The sequence below is a fragment of the Eulemur rufifrons genome, chromosome 2, assembly GCF_041146395.1.
Source record: "Eulemur rufifrons isolate Redbay chromosome 2, OSU_ERuf_1, whole genome shotgun sequence".
In the NCBI taxonomy this organism is placed as follows: Eukaryota; Metazoa; Chordata; class Mammalia; order Primates; family Lemuridae; genus Eulemur; species Eulemur rufifrons.
This window is the reverse complement of record NC_090984.1, coordinates 58,103,775-58,120,543: the sequence shown is the minus strand read 5'-3', so window position 1 is coordinate 58,120,543 and position 16,769 is coordinate 58,103,775. Positions and strand designations below refer to the sequence as shown.

The 16,769-nt window shown below is 38.7% G+C and overlaps 1 protein-coding gene across 1 annotated transcript; it reads right to left on the bottom strand.

Moving 5' to 3' along the window:
• Window positions 1–4,076: 4,076 nt before the first annotated feature.
• LOC138377616 (olfactory receptor 11H6) lies at window positions 4,077–5,069 on the bottom strand. The gene has a single exon (XM_069462736.1). It carries the CDS (start codon window positions 5,067–5,069, stop codon window positions 4,077–4,079), a length of 993 nt encoding a protein of 330 aa, XP_069318837.1.
• Between the last annotated feature and the right edge of the window lie 11,700 nt (window positions 5,070–16,769).

Sequence of the window (16,769 nt, the reverse complement as noted above, 5' to 3'; positions counted from 1 at the left end):
AGTCACTATTATTCAACTCCTGATTATTAATTTCACATGATAATTTGTCATGCTTCATATACATTTAAAAAGAAATATTTCCTTAAAGATAAATATATAAGATGTATGGGAGAAGAAAACTACAATCACCAAGAGATTCTTTTCTAAAGTTCTTCTTATTACTGTGGTCAGAATTTTCCCTTAAAATTGACTATTTGGAAGATCTTATTTTAGTCCACTTAAAAAATAACCCCCAATATTCAAAATAACAAGATAAAAGAGAATCAAAGATAGATATTATTTCAAAAAATAATTACCCGTGTTCCAAAATTTGCTCTTATTTTCTTTAGAACACCATCACCGAAGAAGATATATTTTCAAGAATCAAATATGGGTCTGAGAAAAGTGCAATGATAGCTTAAACATACTGGAATCTTCCAAAAGTTTTTAAAAAGGACCTTTAACTTTTTTGAATGACAAGAGGAAAATTTGCCTTAAATATATGTATATATATATTTTTTGTGGAGACAGGGTCTTACTCTGTTGCCCAGGCTAGAGTGTGGTGGTGTCATCATGGCTTACTGCAACCTTAAGCTGCTGGGCTTGAGTGATCCTCCTGCTTCAGCCTCCTGTGTAGCTGGGACTACAGGGGTCCCGTCATGCCCTACTAGTTTTCCTATTTTTTGTATTTTTGTAGAGGCGAGTTTGCACTGTGTTGCTTAGGTTGGTCTTCAACTCGTGGCCTCGAGCAGTTCTCCCACCTTGGCCTCCCAAAATGCTGGAATTACAAGCATGAACAACCACACCCAACCCTTAAATTTTTTTTTTTTTTTTTTTTGAGACAGAGTCTCGCTCTGTTGCCCGGGCTAGAGTGAGTGCCGTGGGGTCAGCCTAGCTCACAGCAACACAGCAACCTCAAACTCCTGGGCTTAAGCGATCCTACTGCCTCAGCCTCCCAAGTAGCTGGGACTATAGGCATGCGCTACCATGCCTGGCTAATTTTATATATATATATATATATATATATATATATCAAAAATATATTTTAGTTGGCCATATAATTTCTTTCTATTTTTAGTAGAGACGGGGTCTCACTCTTCCTCAGGCTGGTCTCGAACTCCTGACCGCGAGCGATCCATCCGCCTCGGCCTCCCAGAGTGCCAGGATTACAGGCGTGAGCTACCACACCCGGCCCCTTAAATTTTTTAATTGAAGTAGTGTACATATAGTATTTGATAGAAGTGGTATATATTTAGTATTTATAGTACTCACTGAACACAATCAAATAAAAAAAAACAATCTATTATAATATATAATCTAATCTAACCATGGAGTTATATTAAATAAGATACATATATTTATGATTATGCAGCTGTTGCAAGGTCAACAAATTAGTAATACATAAAGTGAGACATGAATCTCCCCATCTAGAAGCAAACACAACCTTCCCGTTGAGCTGATTGTGTCAAAACAGGTTGTAGTCTCGAGGACAAGAAACCAAGAAGAGAGGGAAACTTAAAGGTGAGAATAAATTTTTAATTTTTGGAACTAGGATGATTATGAAGAGGTAAACTAAGTCTGCACTGATAGTCATTTAGGTGAAAAATCATGAAAGAATGGTTCTCCACTGTGCATGCTCTACACATTCTCTGTTGTTTCAAGCAAGAAACCCCTGTCTTCCACAAGATAAGAAAGCAATGATGCAGAGAGCAGCCACTTACCCTTGGAAGAGAGAAGCAGCAACAATGATTCTAAAAACTCAGATTCATGGACTTTAACCCTAAACCCAAATGCACAAGACTGAGCATTTAAGCTATAAGACTGTATTTAAGCTATAGACTACTCTTTTTGACATTAAAAACAACAAACAAATGAAAACGTTGCAGAAAAACTATTAGCCACAGGGAAAGCATGGTAAATGAATTTCACGAAGAATTTCTAATGTGACTGTAAGAGGCAGTTCCTAATATACTCACTATTAAACTCTATGTGAGACCTTAGTCCTCATATACATGGACTTGATTCTATCCTTTCTTCTTTTTTTTTTTTTTTTTTTTTGATGTCACTTATCTTGAAGGTGCAGGTGAGGAACGGAGTGGACAATAAGGGGAGAATTGAGAGAGAAGATTAAAAAAATTCCAAATTTCTCTTGTTTTCAGTCCCAGGGGATAAAACCAGTTCCATACTATTTTGCTGAAGATCTCTACAAAAGTCATACAATTCCTGGTGCCTTAGCCACTTCCTGAGAAGAAGAAGAACTGTGGATGACTTTGGCACCATTTAGTGCACTTATTTTGGAAAGTGTGAATTGCATGGTGATCTAAACATGCTGAGGGATTTTTGTTCTTTTGGTTCTTGAACTGAAAGAGAAACCAATATTCTTTGATACAGTCTCTTGAGCATATTGAATGAACAAGTGTATAGGTGAGGAGGCTCACCTGGGGTGCCCATCATGGACGATGTCCCCTACACACCAGGAAGCTTTCCTAGAGCATCCTGGAGAAAGCCTGTAGGGAGGCCACACAGATTTTCTCCTTCACTGGCTCTAACGTGGAAGTCCTGTGTGAGAGGTTCAGGAATGCATTATTCACTCCTCTCGCACCCTGTGATGCTGGTGGCTTGTTTCTCACTGAGTGTGTTGAAATCATATGTTGGTCCTAATTTATGCTTAATTTTAGCCACTGTTGAGAATTCTCAAATCTCTCTTCATGTGATCCTATAACTTTCCATGGTGTCCCTAGGGACCTTCTTACTTCTTGCCTGGGGGATTTCATTGATATTTTTCATAATTTACCAGTAGGGACTATTACGAATTATGTGCTACGTTAACTCTGAGGAGACCCCATGGTCTCCTTAAGTTTGTGCTTCTTAAACAGGGTATGTGATTTTGTGCTATGGGACATGTAAAGCTCCAGATTAAATGTTTTCCTGAAGGGCCAATTTTACTTAGATAATTACCTATTGAACAAAGATGTGTGTACTATAAATTGCAAAGTACAATTTGTGATAATTTTTAAAATAAAATTTTGAATTTCAAAGAAATATTATCCCTGAATGCTCCATGTTTGGTAACCACTGGTGCCAAACATGCTTTGTTGGAGAGATTGAGAAACACCATGCGAGAGCATTTCATCACCTAACGCCGGCAGGTTCGTCTTCCTTGAAACACCTACTCTCACTATGAAGTGGCCACAGCTAAAAGGGTGTATTCTCATTTAAAGCAGATTGGCCTCTTAGCTGATGGCCTTTTGTTTCAGCATAGCGTTTCTGTACCAAAATGGAATTTGTTCTTGGCCCAATTTTCTTGGAATAGTTTTCTAATTGAGATTTTGCCCCATAGCCTCTGAGAGGTATCTGTTGCTCTGTGGTTGACATGGAAACTGCTGTGTACAAATAAAAATATGTTTAGGGCATATTCGTTATTACTAGTGATTTTGGGGTTGTCACGACTGATTTGGGGAGGAAGCACTATGAGTAAAAGATATCCAGTGGGCAGTAAAGGTGTTTGAAGTTAAAGAAGAAGACTGGTCGTGGTGAAGTGCAAGACTTACACAGTGGATCAGGAGGAGAGAAGATGACTGGAGCAGCCTATTGAGTGAGGGCTTTGAATGGCAGAAAGGGGAGTTTGTACTTTAAGGGACAGGGTGTGAAGCACATTCTGGTCTTGGTGTGAAAGACTGCCTCAAACAATGGAAGATGTCTATTATTAGTGTTTTTGTTTTTTTTTTTTTGGTGTGGCTTTTTGCTTCCTTGTCTTTAAGAATATTTATTTTCTGAATTTAAAAGATTGCACTCTCTTGAAAGGCTTCAGGTACACACAATTGATTCTTTCCATTAGCTAATATTAAAACCAGCAAAGGTACATCACAGAAAAAGAATATATATGTACACCCCCAACCCCATATAATTACTCAGTGAGGCCGTGCATGTTTAAAATGCTTTACTGAGCATTTATCATTGACGAGCTAAGGAACTGTGAAAGATAAGTCTGTCTACTTGAGTGTGAGCCAGAACATACTTATTGAAGCCGTTCTCTGTGGTTAGTATAAATAACTCAGGTCAGAAGTGACCAATTCAGCTTCTCTTCTGAAGATGTCTCAGTTTTGGGTAAGTGTTAATGCCAGGACTTTCTTTAGGGCATTTTTCATGTCTTTGTTTCGGAGACTATAGATAAGGGGATTTAAGAGCGGAGTCACTACTGAGTATACCAGAGTGAAGATCTTCTGCATTCCTGTTGGGTTCCCTGATGTTGGGCTCACATACATCACCATGAGGGTTCCATAGAATAGAGACACCACGGTTAGGTGGGACCCGCATGTGGAGAAAGCTTTAGTTCGACCAGCACCAGAGGGAACATGAAGCACAGCTCTGATGACCATTGTGTAAGATCCCAAGATGAAGAGGAAGGGCCCCAAAATAATCACTGAGTTGAAGGTGTAACAGAGAAGTTCAGTGGAAGGAGCAGAGATGCAGGCCAGTGCGAACAATGGGCCCGGGTCACACACGAAGTGATCAATGATGTTGGGTCCACAGAAGGGAAGTTGGGAGATTAGGGTAATGGGGACTGGATAGCAGAGAAATCCACTCACCCAGCATACACAGACCAGGGTTACACAGACTCTCCTAGTCATGATGGAGGGGTAGTGTAGTGGGCGGCAGATGGCCAGGTACCGATCATAAGCCATAACTGATAAGAAGAAACACTCTGTTGTACCCAATGAGAAAAAGAAATAGAACTGGAGGAAGCAGCCAGAGAAGGAGATGGTCTTAGTCTCAGAGAGGATATTGACCAGCATGTTTGGGACAGTGGAGGAAACGTACCAGATCTCTAGAAAGGCAAAGTTTCCCAAGAGGATGTACATGGGTGTGTGGAGCCGCCTGTCCCATTTCACAGCACAGACAATAGCCCCATTCCCCAGCAGCGTGAGGACATAGAGAGCCAGGATTAATGAGAAGGAGAAGCTCTGCATCTCCCTTTGACCTTGGAAACCCGAGAGGATAAACTCAGTCACAAAATGCATCGTTCTGTTGCGGGGTTCCAGAGCTGTTAGAAAAACAGAAGTAGGCAAGAAATGAATAGTAGTAAACATTTGTAGATTTTTCTAACACATGGTGGAAAATATACTAAGTGTTTTTGCCTATATTATCTTATTGGGCCTTCCTAATGACCCTTTGAGCTGTAGGGAGGTATTCCTTATCTTTCTCTTTTACAGATAAGGTAACCAAAGTTCAGAGAGATTTAAGGGATTCATTTATGGTGCAAAGCCAGTAGCTTCTAGATCCACTGGCGTATTTGGAGATTGCTTTGGAACAAACCTCACTTCATTTCAAATGTTTCTATAACCCTGAGTCTCAGTAATGTTTCATCTTTCATAGTAAAATCATTACCCCTTGGATATCCTACATACAAGTATAAACTTTGGACATGTCCCTTTACTTTGAAACAAAATTGAATGTAAATGTAAAGCAAAAATAGCTACTAAATTCCCTTCTAGACAGAGGTTCCTATGTAGAAGTCCAATGAAAAGTAGATAAGTCCAATGAAAAGCAGATAAGTGGGAGTCTTGAGTTTCCTTCCTTTTGCTGCTCTTAGGGAGATGCGCCGGAACCCCTAAGAATCTGTAAAATGGTTTGAAAGCTACATGTCTACTTCCCTCTAGATCACATTCTCACTGATGGCATCTGGATTTGCTGAATAATCCATCCGATTGCTCTCCTAAGGAGCTGTTCTCTCAAAGCACTTCTTTATGTTGAGCAAAATTTGTCTTCTTTATTACATGTGTTGATCCTGGGGCTTCCCAAGTCAACAAGCAAACTTCCACTTTGTTGAAGCTACACAAACTAAGTCTAATTCCTTTGCCATGATGGTGAGGATGAGGTCTTAAATAACTGAAGGCAGCTGTTGTGTTCCCTATGCATAATTCTTCTTCAAGTCACCATTTTCCCTGGCTTATTTCCCACCCGCTGCAAGTTGCACTATTCTACATCACAGCTCAGCTCTTGAGGCATGTTGCTGTTGGGTAAGTCAATTTCTCTAGTAATAAAACCATGTGCCTTCGTTTTTCGTAGGAATTAAGCCCTAAACTCTGTAATCGTCTTGCTTTCACCTAAGTTAAATAATCAATAAAAGTGTTGTCTTAGGATGTGCAGAGATCAGAAAGATCTTGCTGATATTGGCTGAAGTAGAAGTGGAGACAAAACTAAAAACCTGGATATTTTACTAATAATCTTCTCAAAACTATTGGTTCAGGCCTATTTCTATGTCCTCAAGTTTCCTGGTTAAAATTTAGGATCTTTGGCTGGGTAAACCACCATCAATATTTTAAATTTAGTAACATATTGACCTTAAAAGTGGGATAATTGACCATATGATTTATTAATCTCTCTGTTAAGATACTTACGAAGTTCCATCCTTATGCCATGTATACAATCTGCAGAGAACAAGAGGCCTGCCTCTCACTACTTGATCAAACCTGGAGCAAATTCAAAAAGATGAATGTTTTATTGCCAAGGTAATTCTGGATATTCATATTAACAATATTTTTAGAATAAAAAAAATTCTTTAATAAACATGATTTTTATGAAATGTAAATTTAGTCCAAGTACTTTAGTTTAATGTGTTATAATGACCACATGTATCAAAATTTCTAGGAGAGTTGTAATTTCATCATTTATTTTTCTTTCTTTCTTTCTTTCTTTCTTTTGTTTTTTGAGACATAGTCTTACTCTGTTGCATAGGCTAGAGTGTAGCCGTATGATCATAGCTCACTGCAACGTCAAACTCCTGGACTCAAGTGGTCCTCCCACTCAGCCTCTGGAGTAGCTGGAGGTACAGGTGAGCACCACCATGCCTGGATAATTTTTTTTCTTTTTTTTTTTTTTTTTTTAGTAGAGATGGGGTCTCCCTCTTGTTCAGGCTGGTTGCAGACTCCTGGCCTGAAGCAGTGCTCCTGTGTCAGGCTACTAGAGTGCTAGGATTATAGGCGTAAGCCACCACACCCAGCCAAGAATTGTAATTTCAAATATACTTTCCATAATTATACCTGTATTTGCCAGAACACATGCTATCATTTTTGATTGAAAAATATGGTTATTGGGCTTGCAATAAAAAATAGGTTAGGTGCTGAATTTAAGTTGTAGCATTTGATCCATTTATTTATTGAGGCATTTAACAAATGTTTATTTACTGATTATTATATTCGTAGCAGTATGCTAAGATCTGAGGTACAATAGTGAACGTACAAAACAGAATTCCTCCCCTTTTTAAACTTATGCTTTATAAAAACAATCAGACTGCCACCTATGTCTGTACAGTCATGTGCATAGACAAGGGATTCCTTGAGCTATATGTTTTGCAGCATGCTCAAGAGTATGCTGTGGGCTTGAAGAAAGATATTTATTCCAGGCCGGGCATGGTGGCTCACACCTGTAATCCTAGCACTCTGGGAGGCCGAGGCGGGAGGATGGCTTGAGCTTAGGAGTTTGAGACCAGCCTGAGCAAGAGCGAGACCCCGTCTCTACTAAAAATAGAAATAAATTATATAGACAGCTAAAGATATATATAGAAAAAATCAGCCAGGCATGGTGGCACATGCCTGTAGTCCCAGCTACTCGGGAGGCTGAGGCAGGTGGATTGCTTGAGCCCAGGAGTTTGAGGTTGCTGTGAGCTAGGCTGATGCCATGGCACTCTAGCCCGGATAACAGAGTGAGAGTCTGTCTCAAAAAAAAAAAAAAAAAAAAAAAAAGATATTTATTCCAGTTAGAAATAAATAAATCTATGCAGTCCAGGTGGTATGATAAATTTTATTTGGCATAAATTAGATATTTTGGGCTTTGCAAGACAGTAGGTAGAGAGACATGAGACATGAATTAACTTACTCTGCTCACAGGCCAGGAAGTTCTTAGCACCAAGAAGAGAAATTTAATTCCAACTCATGCTCCTTGACCTGGAACCAGACCTCGTAAGTCTTGACTCCCACCTGATTATTATTTGACTTCATAATGTCCAAGGTCTTGTTGACCTTATTTGTGCTGCAGTGAAATTTTAGTTATCTATGGAATAAAGGTTCAGAGAAAGATGGAAAAATAAACTTCACAGATAATTTGAAATCTCACTGCATCAATTTCTGTTGCCCCTACCTGCAGCGTACATCTAATAGTAGCTCAAATGGTAAAGTTAAATTCACCTCTTTTGTCTTACTACTCCCCTCAAGTGGTAGTACAGATGGGCAACTGGGGAGAAGAGGAGGGACAAAGAGCTTGGGCTGTTCATTCTGTATGAACTGATAAGGGAGCCAGATCCTCCTCCATAACCCCCCACCCCCCACCCCACTTGCTGGGAATTTAAGCCACTTGCCCAGGGAAGAACACTTTTAAAATTATAAATGCAGAGGTTCTTTTAAATATTTATATTTTTAAGGTTAATCTGTAGGTAAATGCAAAGGAAAAGGGAGTTTGCTGTCCTACTTCCTTCACAGTTTCCACTTGCCATGGGTCACTTGTCAACAACTCTGAAAAAGTAAGAACAGCCTGCTTTAATTTTTCCTGCTGAAAGATGATCTGTCAATAAAAACTTCACTGACTAATTTTGCAAAGTGGTATGAAACTCATGCTACATTCTATCTGAAGGGAACTTAATGGGCCTCCTAAAATATCCAAGATCTTTGAGCCCCATTTTCCTTAAGTGAGCTGTACAGTGGGAACACTGGGATACCTGAGTGAGCCCTTAATGGGACTGTATAACCCTGGAAACTCTTTAGGACTATGTTGGGAGAAGAGAAGTGAAGGGCCTAACATGTTGTTCCTGCAAAGAACAAAGGAACAAAGAATTACCAGATTTATAGAAGAACCACATATTCTTAGCATCTGACAGTAGTGAAAGCACAGAAATGTGGTGCACTGATGCAGGCAGACTTTCCTCACATACCTGATAGCATTTCTGGCTCCAAGAGGAAGATATGAGAGAAGCTGCAGACACAAGAGTCTCCTCCTTTACACAGTGTTAAAGCTGTGTCATGGATGGAGAGTATTAATTGTGGCTCCAAAAACTTGCTTTCTTTAGTACTCTGAACCAAGTGAAATATGTTTTTTATGTCAGTGATTATTAAGAGTTTACTGGTCTCTCCTAAATAGGATCCATAGTTCCCCAGTGTTCGTTGGGAGGGACTTACTTCCTGTGCCTGTATTTCTGTGTATGCACTTAATTCTACCTATATCTGTTTATATTTTCCCCAGTGGTTTGACTAGTGAGACACAGAGGCAGGATAAGTATCTAAGAAAGGCTGGGAAAACTTTCGTCTACGTGGAAATATCCTCCCTCTAAGGAATTGATCTACCTGCAAGGAGGGGAGAGGTTGATGGAGGAGGAGGAGAGAGAAAGAAAATATATATGTGTATCTAAGTGTATGTGTTGTGTGTGTGTGCATGTGTGTGTGTGATCATCTCTCCAGAATAGACCTGCTTCATTCTTTTTTTAATCCATGTAATTGGCAAACATTTATCACATACCTACTATGTGTGTTCTGGGTTAAACACTGAATACACACAGATAGAAACCAACAAGGTCAAGACTTCATGGAGATTACATACTTGTTTTTTTTTTTTTTTTGAGACAGAGTCTCTCTTTGTTGCCCGGGCTAGAGTGAGTGCCGTGGCATCAGCCTAGCTCACAGCAACCTCAAACTCCTGGGCTTTCAGTGATCCTACTGCCTCAGCCTCCCGGGTAGCTGGGACTACAGGCATGCGCCACCATGCCCGGCTAATTTTTTCTATATATATTTTAGTTGTCCATATAATTTCTTTCTATTTTTAGTAGAGATGGGGTCTCACTCTTGCTCAGGCTGGTCTTGAACTCCTGACCTTGAGCGATCCACCCACCTCGGCCTCCCAGAGTGCTAGGATTACAGGCGTGAGCCACCGCTCCTGGCCCATATACTTGTTTTGAGTTCAAATATACAGAGATATGAAGCAAATTTCTATCATATAATTTGAACTAGACCTACTTTGTTCTCAGTGCCTAACCTGATTATTCACTTAGATTAAAAAATTCTTTGTCTATACATAGTTTACTTAATTTTGTTATATTCAACATAAGACAAAGAATTTCCTTTTTCAATTTTAAGTATAGTTTGAACACATTTGTTTGAAAAAGTTCAGTCTTCTGTAAAAGCAGATTTGTAAGGCTGTTGACTGTCATGATGCAATATTAGTAAAAGTTTAGCATTATGAATAGTTCAGAGGTGGGAAATACTAATTCTATCAGCAATATCAGGAGAAAGAGGACAAAGAAATTGAGGCAGAGAACCTGAGGAGGAGATTAATTCAATCATAGCAAGAGCTCAAGAAGAGAACACCACTGAGTTGAGGGGTAAGGCTGGGTAAGTGTAGACTAGATTCTTAAAAATGTAGTCCCTGAAGAGATAATCCACACAATGGGAGAAGATATTTGCAAACTACCCATCCGGCAAGGGATTAATAACTAGATTGTATAAGGAGCTCCAATAACTCAATAGGAAAAAATAAAATAATCCAATTAAAATATAGGCAAAGGACCTGAATAGATATTTCTCAGAAGAAGACATAGAAATGGCCAACAGGTGTTTGAAAAAATGCTCAACATCATTAGTCATCAGAGAAATGCAGATCAAAACTATAGCGAGATATCATCTCAACCCAGTTAAAATGGCTTTTATCAAAAAGACAGGCAATAATGAATGCTGGAGAGAATGTGGAGAAAGGGGAATCCTTGTACGCTGTTGGTGAGAATGTGAATTAGTGTAACCACTATGGAGAACAGCGTGGAGCTTCTTCAAAAAACTAAAAATAGAACTACCATATGACCCAGCAATCAATGAACAAAATTTGATATCACAACAAAGTAACTATAATCAACAATAAGTTAGGGTATACTTTAAAATAACTAATGTGGAATTGGAATGTTTATAACACAAAGAAATAGTACATGCCTGAGGTGATGGATACCCCAATTACCCTGATTTGATTAATTCACATTCTATGCCTGTATCAAAACATCACATGTACCCTATGAAGATAAAAACTATTATGTACCCATAATAATTAAAAAATAAAAAATTAAAAAAAATATAGCCCCTATACCAGAAGTATCAGCATCACTTGAGAACTTGTTAGAAATACATGTTCTCTGGACTTACCCAGACCTAGTAAGTCAGAAACTCTGAATGCGGGGCCCAGCAATGTTTTAACAAACTTTCCAGGTGTTTCTAATGCATATTGAAGCTTGAGAACCACTATGAAAGATGATAGAACATTAGAGTCTGGGGTAAGGATGGGTGTATTTGAAACAGCTTCTAAGCATGGGAGGGATTTCGATAGGATCAGGAATTAGTTGAGCATGATTGGGAGAGAGGGTTAAGAATGATATTTGAAGGGATAAATGGCACTTGGAACTCAGTTGCAGGTGATGTGTGTTGGACTAAAACTTAGGTATCTAGAAAAGCAGGATTAGATTTAAGCATCTGGAGGGGCTTTTGAAAGAGGTCTGGGATAGGCAGGAAGTGGTGGGGAAGATTATTCAGATGTCATATGAAATGAAGAGACCTGAGTTAAAAAGGAGCACTGGGTGGGAATGAAGTTGGACATAAAGAGAAAGTGGTGGGTTAGTAGAAAACCATGACACAGACAATCTGGCTCCTAGTTCGAGTGTTTTCACTCATGAGCTTCAAGAGCTTAGTGACCTCCAGTTTTTTCAAATATTAAATACATACTCATCTTCCCTGGGTACCTCATGGGCCTGATATAAGGATGGAATGAAATAATGAATATAAAAATATTTGTAAATGTCTATACAATTATAATTATGCATAAGTGTAGTTTGAGAGCCTCAAGGGTGGATTTCTAACTTTCTGTTATCTCTTAATATTGTCATGGAAACATTCCAGAATTAGAGTTTTCTTTTTGTGTCTAAGGGGACTTTCTGTTCCTCTCGGACAACCAAGCTCCCTGGCTTTTTTCTCCTCCCCAAATATATATCCTCAAGGACGGGTTATGGATACAAAGTCCTTTAAAAAGAAACAACAATTTTTAATTTGACAACTAGAAATAAGAGTTTTTAAAATCCCATGCCTCTCTCTAGTCTATTGTCAACAAACCAGTGAGAGGGATGACCCTTTTATAATATAAATAAGATTATGGTGGTGGCTCACACCTGTAATCCTACCACTCTGGGAGGCCGAGGCAGGAGGATCGCTTGAAGTCAGGAGTTCGAGACCAGCCTGAGCAACAGCGAGACCCCCGTCTCTACTAAAAATAGAAAGAAATTATATGGACAGTTAAAAATACATACATATAGAAAAATTAGCTGGGCATGGTGGTGCATGCCTGTAGTCCCAGCTACTCCGGAGGCTGAGGCAGAAGGATTGCTTGAGCCCAGGAGTTTGAGGTTGCTGTGAGCTAGGCTTATGCCACGGCACTCTAGCCCGGGCAACAGAGTGAGACTCTGTCTCAAAAAAAAAAAAGAAAAAGAAAAAAGAAAAAAAAAAGATTATGTTGCTTCCCTGCTCAAAACTTCCAAAGTCTTCCCATCTCATGAAGTCAATTAACTATAAAACGTTAATGAAAGAAACTGAAGAAGACACAAATAAATGGAAAGATATTCCATGTTCATGGATTAGAAGAATTAATATTGTTAAAATGTCCATACTACCCAAAGTGCCACAGTGATTTACAGATTTAATGCAATTCTCATAAAAAATTCCAAAGTGGAAAAAACAGTACTAAAATTCATATGGAACCACAAAAAGCCCTGAATAGCAAAAGGAACTAGCTAAAGCATCATACTACCTGATTTTAAACTATACTACAAAGCAACAGTAATTAAAACAGCATGATACTGACATAAAAATAGACCCTTGGACCAGTGAAACAGAATAGAGAGCCCAGAAATAAACCATGCATATACAGTCAATTGATTTTTAACAAAGGTGCCAAGAATACACATTGGAAAAAGCACAGTCTCTTTGATAAATGATGTTGGGAAAACTTGATTGCCATATGCAGAAGAATGAAATGGGACCCTATCTTACTCTGTACAAAAAGCAACTCAAAATGGATTAAAGACTTAGACATAAGATCTAAAACTGTAAAAGTAATAGAAGAAAATATGGGAAAAACTACATGACATTGGTTGGGGCAATGATTTTTTAGATTTGACTCCAAAAGCACAGACAACAAAAGCAAAAATAGACAAATGGGATTACATCAAACTAAAAAAACTGGACAGCAAAGGAAACAATTGTCAGAGTGAAGAGACAACCAACAAACTGGGAGAAAATATTTAAAAGCCATACATCTTATAAAGGTTTAATATCCAAAATGTAAGAATATCAAACAACTCTATAAAAAGAAAACAAGTAATCTGATTAAAAAATGGGCAAGGGACCTGAATAGACATTTCTAAAAAGAAGGCATGCAAGGCTGGATGCAGTGGCTCATGCTTGTAATCTTAGCATTTTGGGAGACTGACGGGGGAGGATCCCTTAAGGTCAGGAGTTTGAAACTAATCTGGGCAACATAGTGAGACCCCAGTCTCTGCAAAAAATAAAAATACTAGCTGGACGTGGTAGCATGCCTCTATAGTCCCAGCTACTTGGGAAGCTGAGGCAGAAGGATTGCTTGAGCCCAGGTGTTTAAGGTTGTAGTGAGCTATGATGATGCCACTGCACTCTAGCCTAGCCTGGGCAACGCAGTGAGACCCTGTTAAAAAAAAAAAGAAGACATACAATGGCCAAGAGATATATGAAAAATGCTCAACAACACTAAAGATTAGGGAAATACAAATTAAAACCACAGTGAGATATAACTTTGTGCTTGTCAGAATGGCTATTATCAAAAAGACAAGATAATAAATGTTGGTGAGGATGTGAAGAAAAGGCAACCCTTGTATACCGTTGGTGAAAATGAGAATTAGTATAGTCATTATGGAAAACTGTATGCAGTTCCTTAGAAAACTAAAAATAGAACTACCATATGATCCAGCAATCCTACTTCTGGGTATTTACCCAAAAGATTGAAATCGGTATGACGAAGAGATGTCTGGCACTCCATGTTCATTACAGCAGTATTCATATTAGCCAAGTTATGGGATCAGCCTATGTGTCCATCAACAGATAAATAGATAAAAAACATGTGGTATATATACAAAATAGAACACTTGCCAGCCTTAAAAAAGAGGGAAATTTTGTCATTTGCAACGATGTGGATGGAATTGGAGAACATCATGCTAAGTGAAATAAGCCAGACACAGAAAGACAAATATTGCATGTTTTCACTTATATGTGGAATCTAAAAATATCAAACTTGAAGAAGTAGGAGAGTAGAATGGTGGTTACCAAAGGCGGGGGCGGCGGGTGGATGAGGAGATGACTGTCAAAAGTATAAAGCCTAAAACAGGAGGAATAAGTGTTTTTGTTTCTTGGAGATATATTGCACAAAGTAGTGAATGTAGTAAATAATAATGTTATTGTGCATTTCAAAATTGCTAAGAGGATAAATTTTAAAGATTCTCACTATAGAAAATAAATATTTGAGGTGATGGATATATTGAATAGCTTGATTTAATTATTCCACATTGTACTCATAAATCGTACTATCACTTTGTACCCCATAAATACATGCAATTATAATCTGTCAAATTATAATTAAAAAAGATTTTTACTATGATTTACAAGCTTCTACACAATTGAGAACCCTATTCACTTTATGACTTCATCCCTAATACTCTTTCTCTTAATCTCTCTACTATAGCCAAACCAGCCTCCTTGCTGTAACTTGGACACAACCCTGCCTCAGGATCTTGTGGAGAACTTGCTTCCTTCCCTCTGCCTGGGTGTCTACATGTCCCTCTGCTCAGCTGTCTACATGGCTCATTTCTTCATCTTGTTCAAGATTTTGCTCCAATGTTCTCTTCTCAATTTAGCCTTCCCTGGTCACCTTATTTAACACTTCAGCTCTTTGGTCTACATTTCCTGCCCTCTTTGCCTTTTCTGAATAGCACTTATCACTCTCTCTGACATGCTATATATTTTACTTATTTATTTATTTTTTTTCATTTCTTTCTATTACTTTTTATTTTATTTTTATTTTTTGTTTGTTTTTCAGCTCATTATGGGGGTACAAAAGATCAGGCTATATACATTGCCCATGCCTTCCCATCCCCCCGAGTCTGAGCTTCAATTGTGTCCATTCCCTAGACAGTGCACATCACACTCATCATGTAGGTGTGCACCCCTCCCCTCCCCCCACCCCATCCCCCCCAGTCAGAACTTCAAGCGTGTCCATTCCCCAGGCAGTGCGCATCGCCCTCATCAAGTAGGTATACACCCATCCCTTCCTTTACTTATTTTTTAATTGTCTCTCCCCTGCTAGAAATTAAACTCCATGTGATAGTGGTTTTGACCATTTTGGTCATAGTATATCTTTAGTGCCTAGAAGAGTGCTTAGAACATAGTAGGTACTGAGTTAATATTTGTTGAATAAAAGAATTACTACTATTTTGTCATGTTAAAACATATACTACTTATATTAATATAAGCATGAAACTTTTAGTTGTCTCTAGTCTAGAAGACTTTCAACCATCAAGAACCAAGAGTGCAAGAAAATGTGTCAGGCATTTAAACTTCATCCTTTTTTAAAAATTATTGAACTGTGTTAAGAACTGCCTTAAGTATACCAATGGTGACTCATGATAACTGCTCTTCTACCTTCCACCCCATCCCCCAATAATCACAACTATACAGTATGAAATAGCACAGACAAAATGCCCTCACAGCTGCCCTACTGGAGTCACCCATGTTGAAAATGTGGTTGTTACACATGGAATGTAATATGAATCAACCCTGGTTTAGCTCTGCCAGATTAGTTGAGGAACAAAACAATGAGGGACCCCCCCCTGAGAAAACATATCTTCTTTAAAGTGTGTATTGGAGAAGTAGCAGCAGAATCTTTTTTAATTAGTCTTTTGTGTCTGGACAATGGTTTGCTGGTCTCATGTAGATTACCTTGTGCTCACACTATCCTCAGGATTTTCTTCAATGCAGCCTTCATCTCTTTGTTTCGTAAGGTATAAATCAGGGGGTTCAAGAAGGGAGTCACCACAGAATAGAACAAAGTCATAATCTTCTGAAATGCAGCTGGGTTATCAGTGGTGGGGCTCACATACATTGCCAAGAGGGCCCCAAAGAATAAACACACCACTGTCAGATGAGATCCACAGGTGGAAAAGGCCTTCTGCCGGCCAGCTGCTGAAGGGACTTTTACCACAGCTCTCAGCAAAAGAATATAGGAGCCAAAGATGTACAGAAGAGTGAGGATGATAATGGGGGAGCTCAGGATGTAGAAGACGATCTCAGTGGTAGGAGCTGGGGCACAAGACAGAGCCATCAGTGGGTCCATGTCACACAGGAAGTGATTGATGATGTTGGGCCCACCAACATTCATCTTTTTCTTCTCAAGAAAGTATCTAAAAAACAAATTTCTAAAAAATCAGTCATAATGTCCTCATTTTCATTTCTAATTTTTATTTGAGTCTTCTCTCTTTTTTTCTTAGTCAATCTAGCTAAAGTCTTGTCAATTTAGTTCATCTTTTCAAAGAACTGCCTCTTGATTTTGTTCATTTCTCTGTTGTTTTCCTATTTTCTATTTTATTTATCCATGCTCTGATATTTATTTCCTTCCATTTGCTAGTTTTGGATTTACTTGGTTCTTTTTTTTGAGAAAGGATCTTGCTGTGTTGCCTGAAGTAGAGTGTAGTGGCG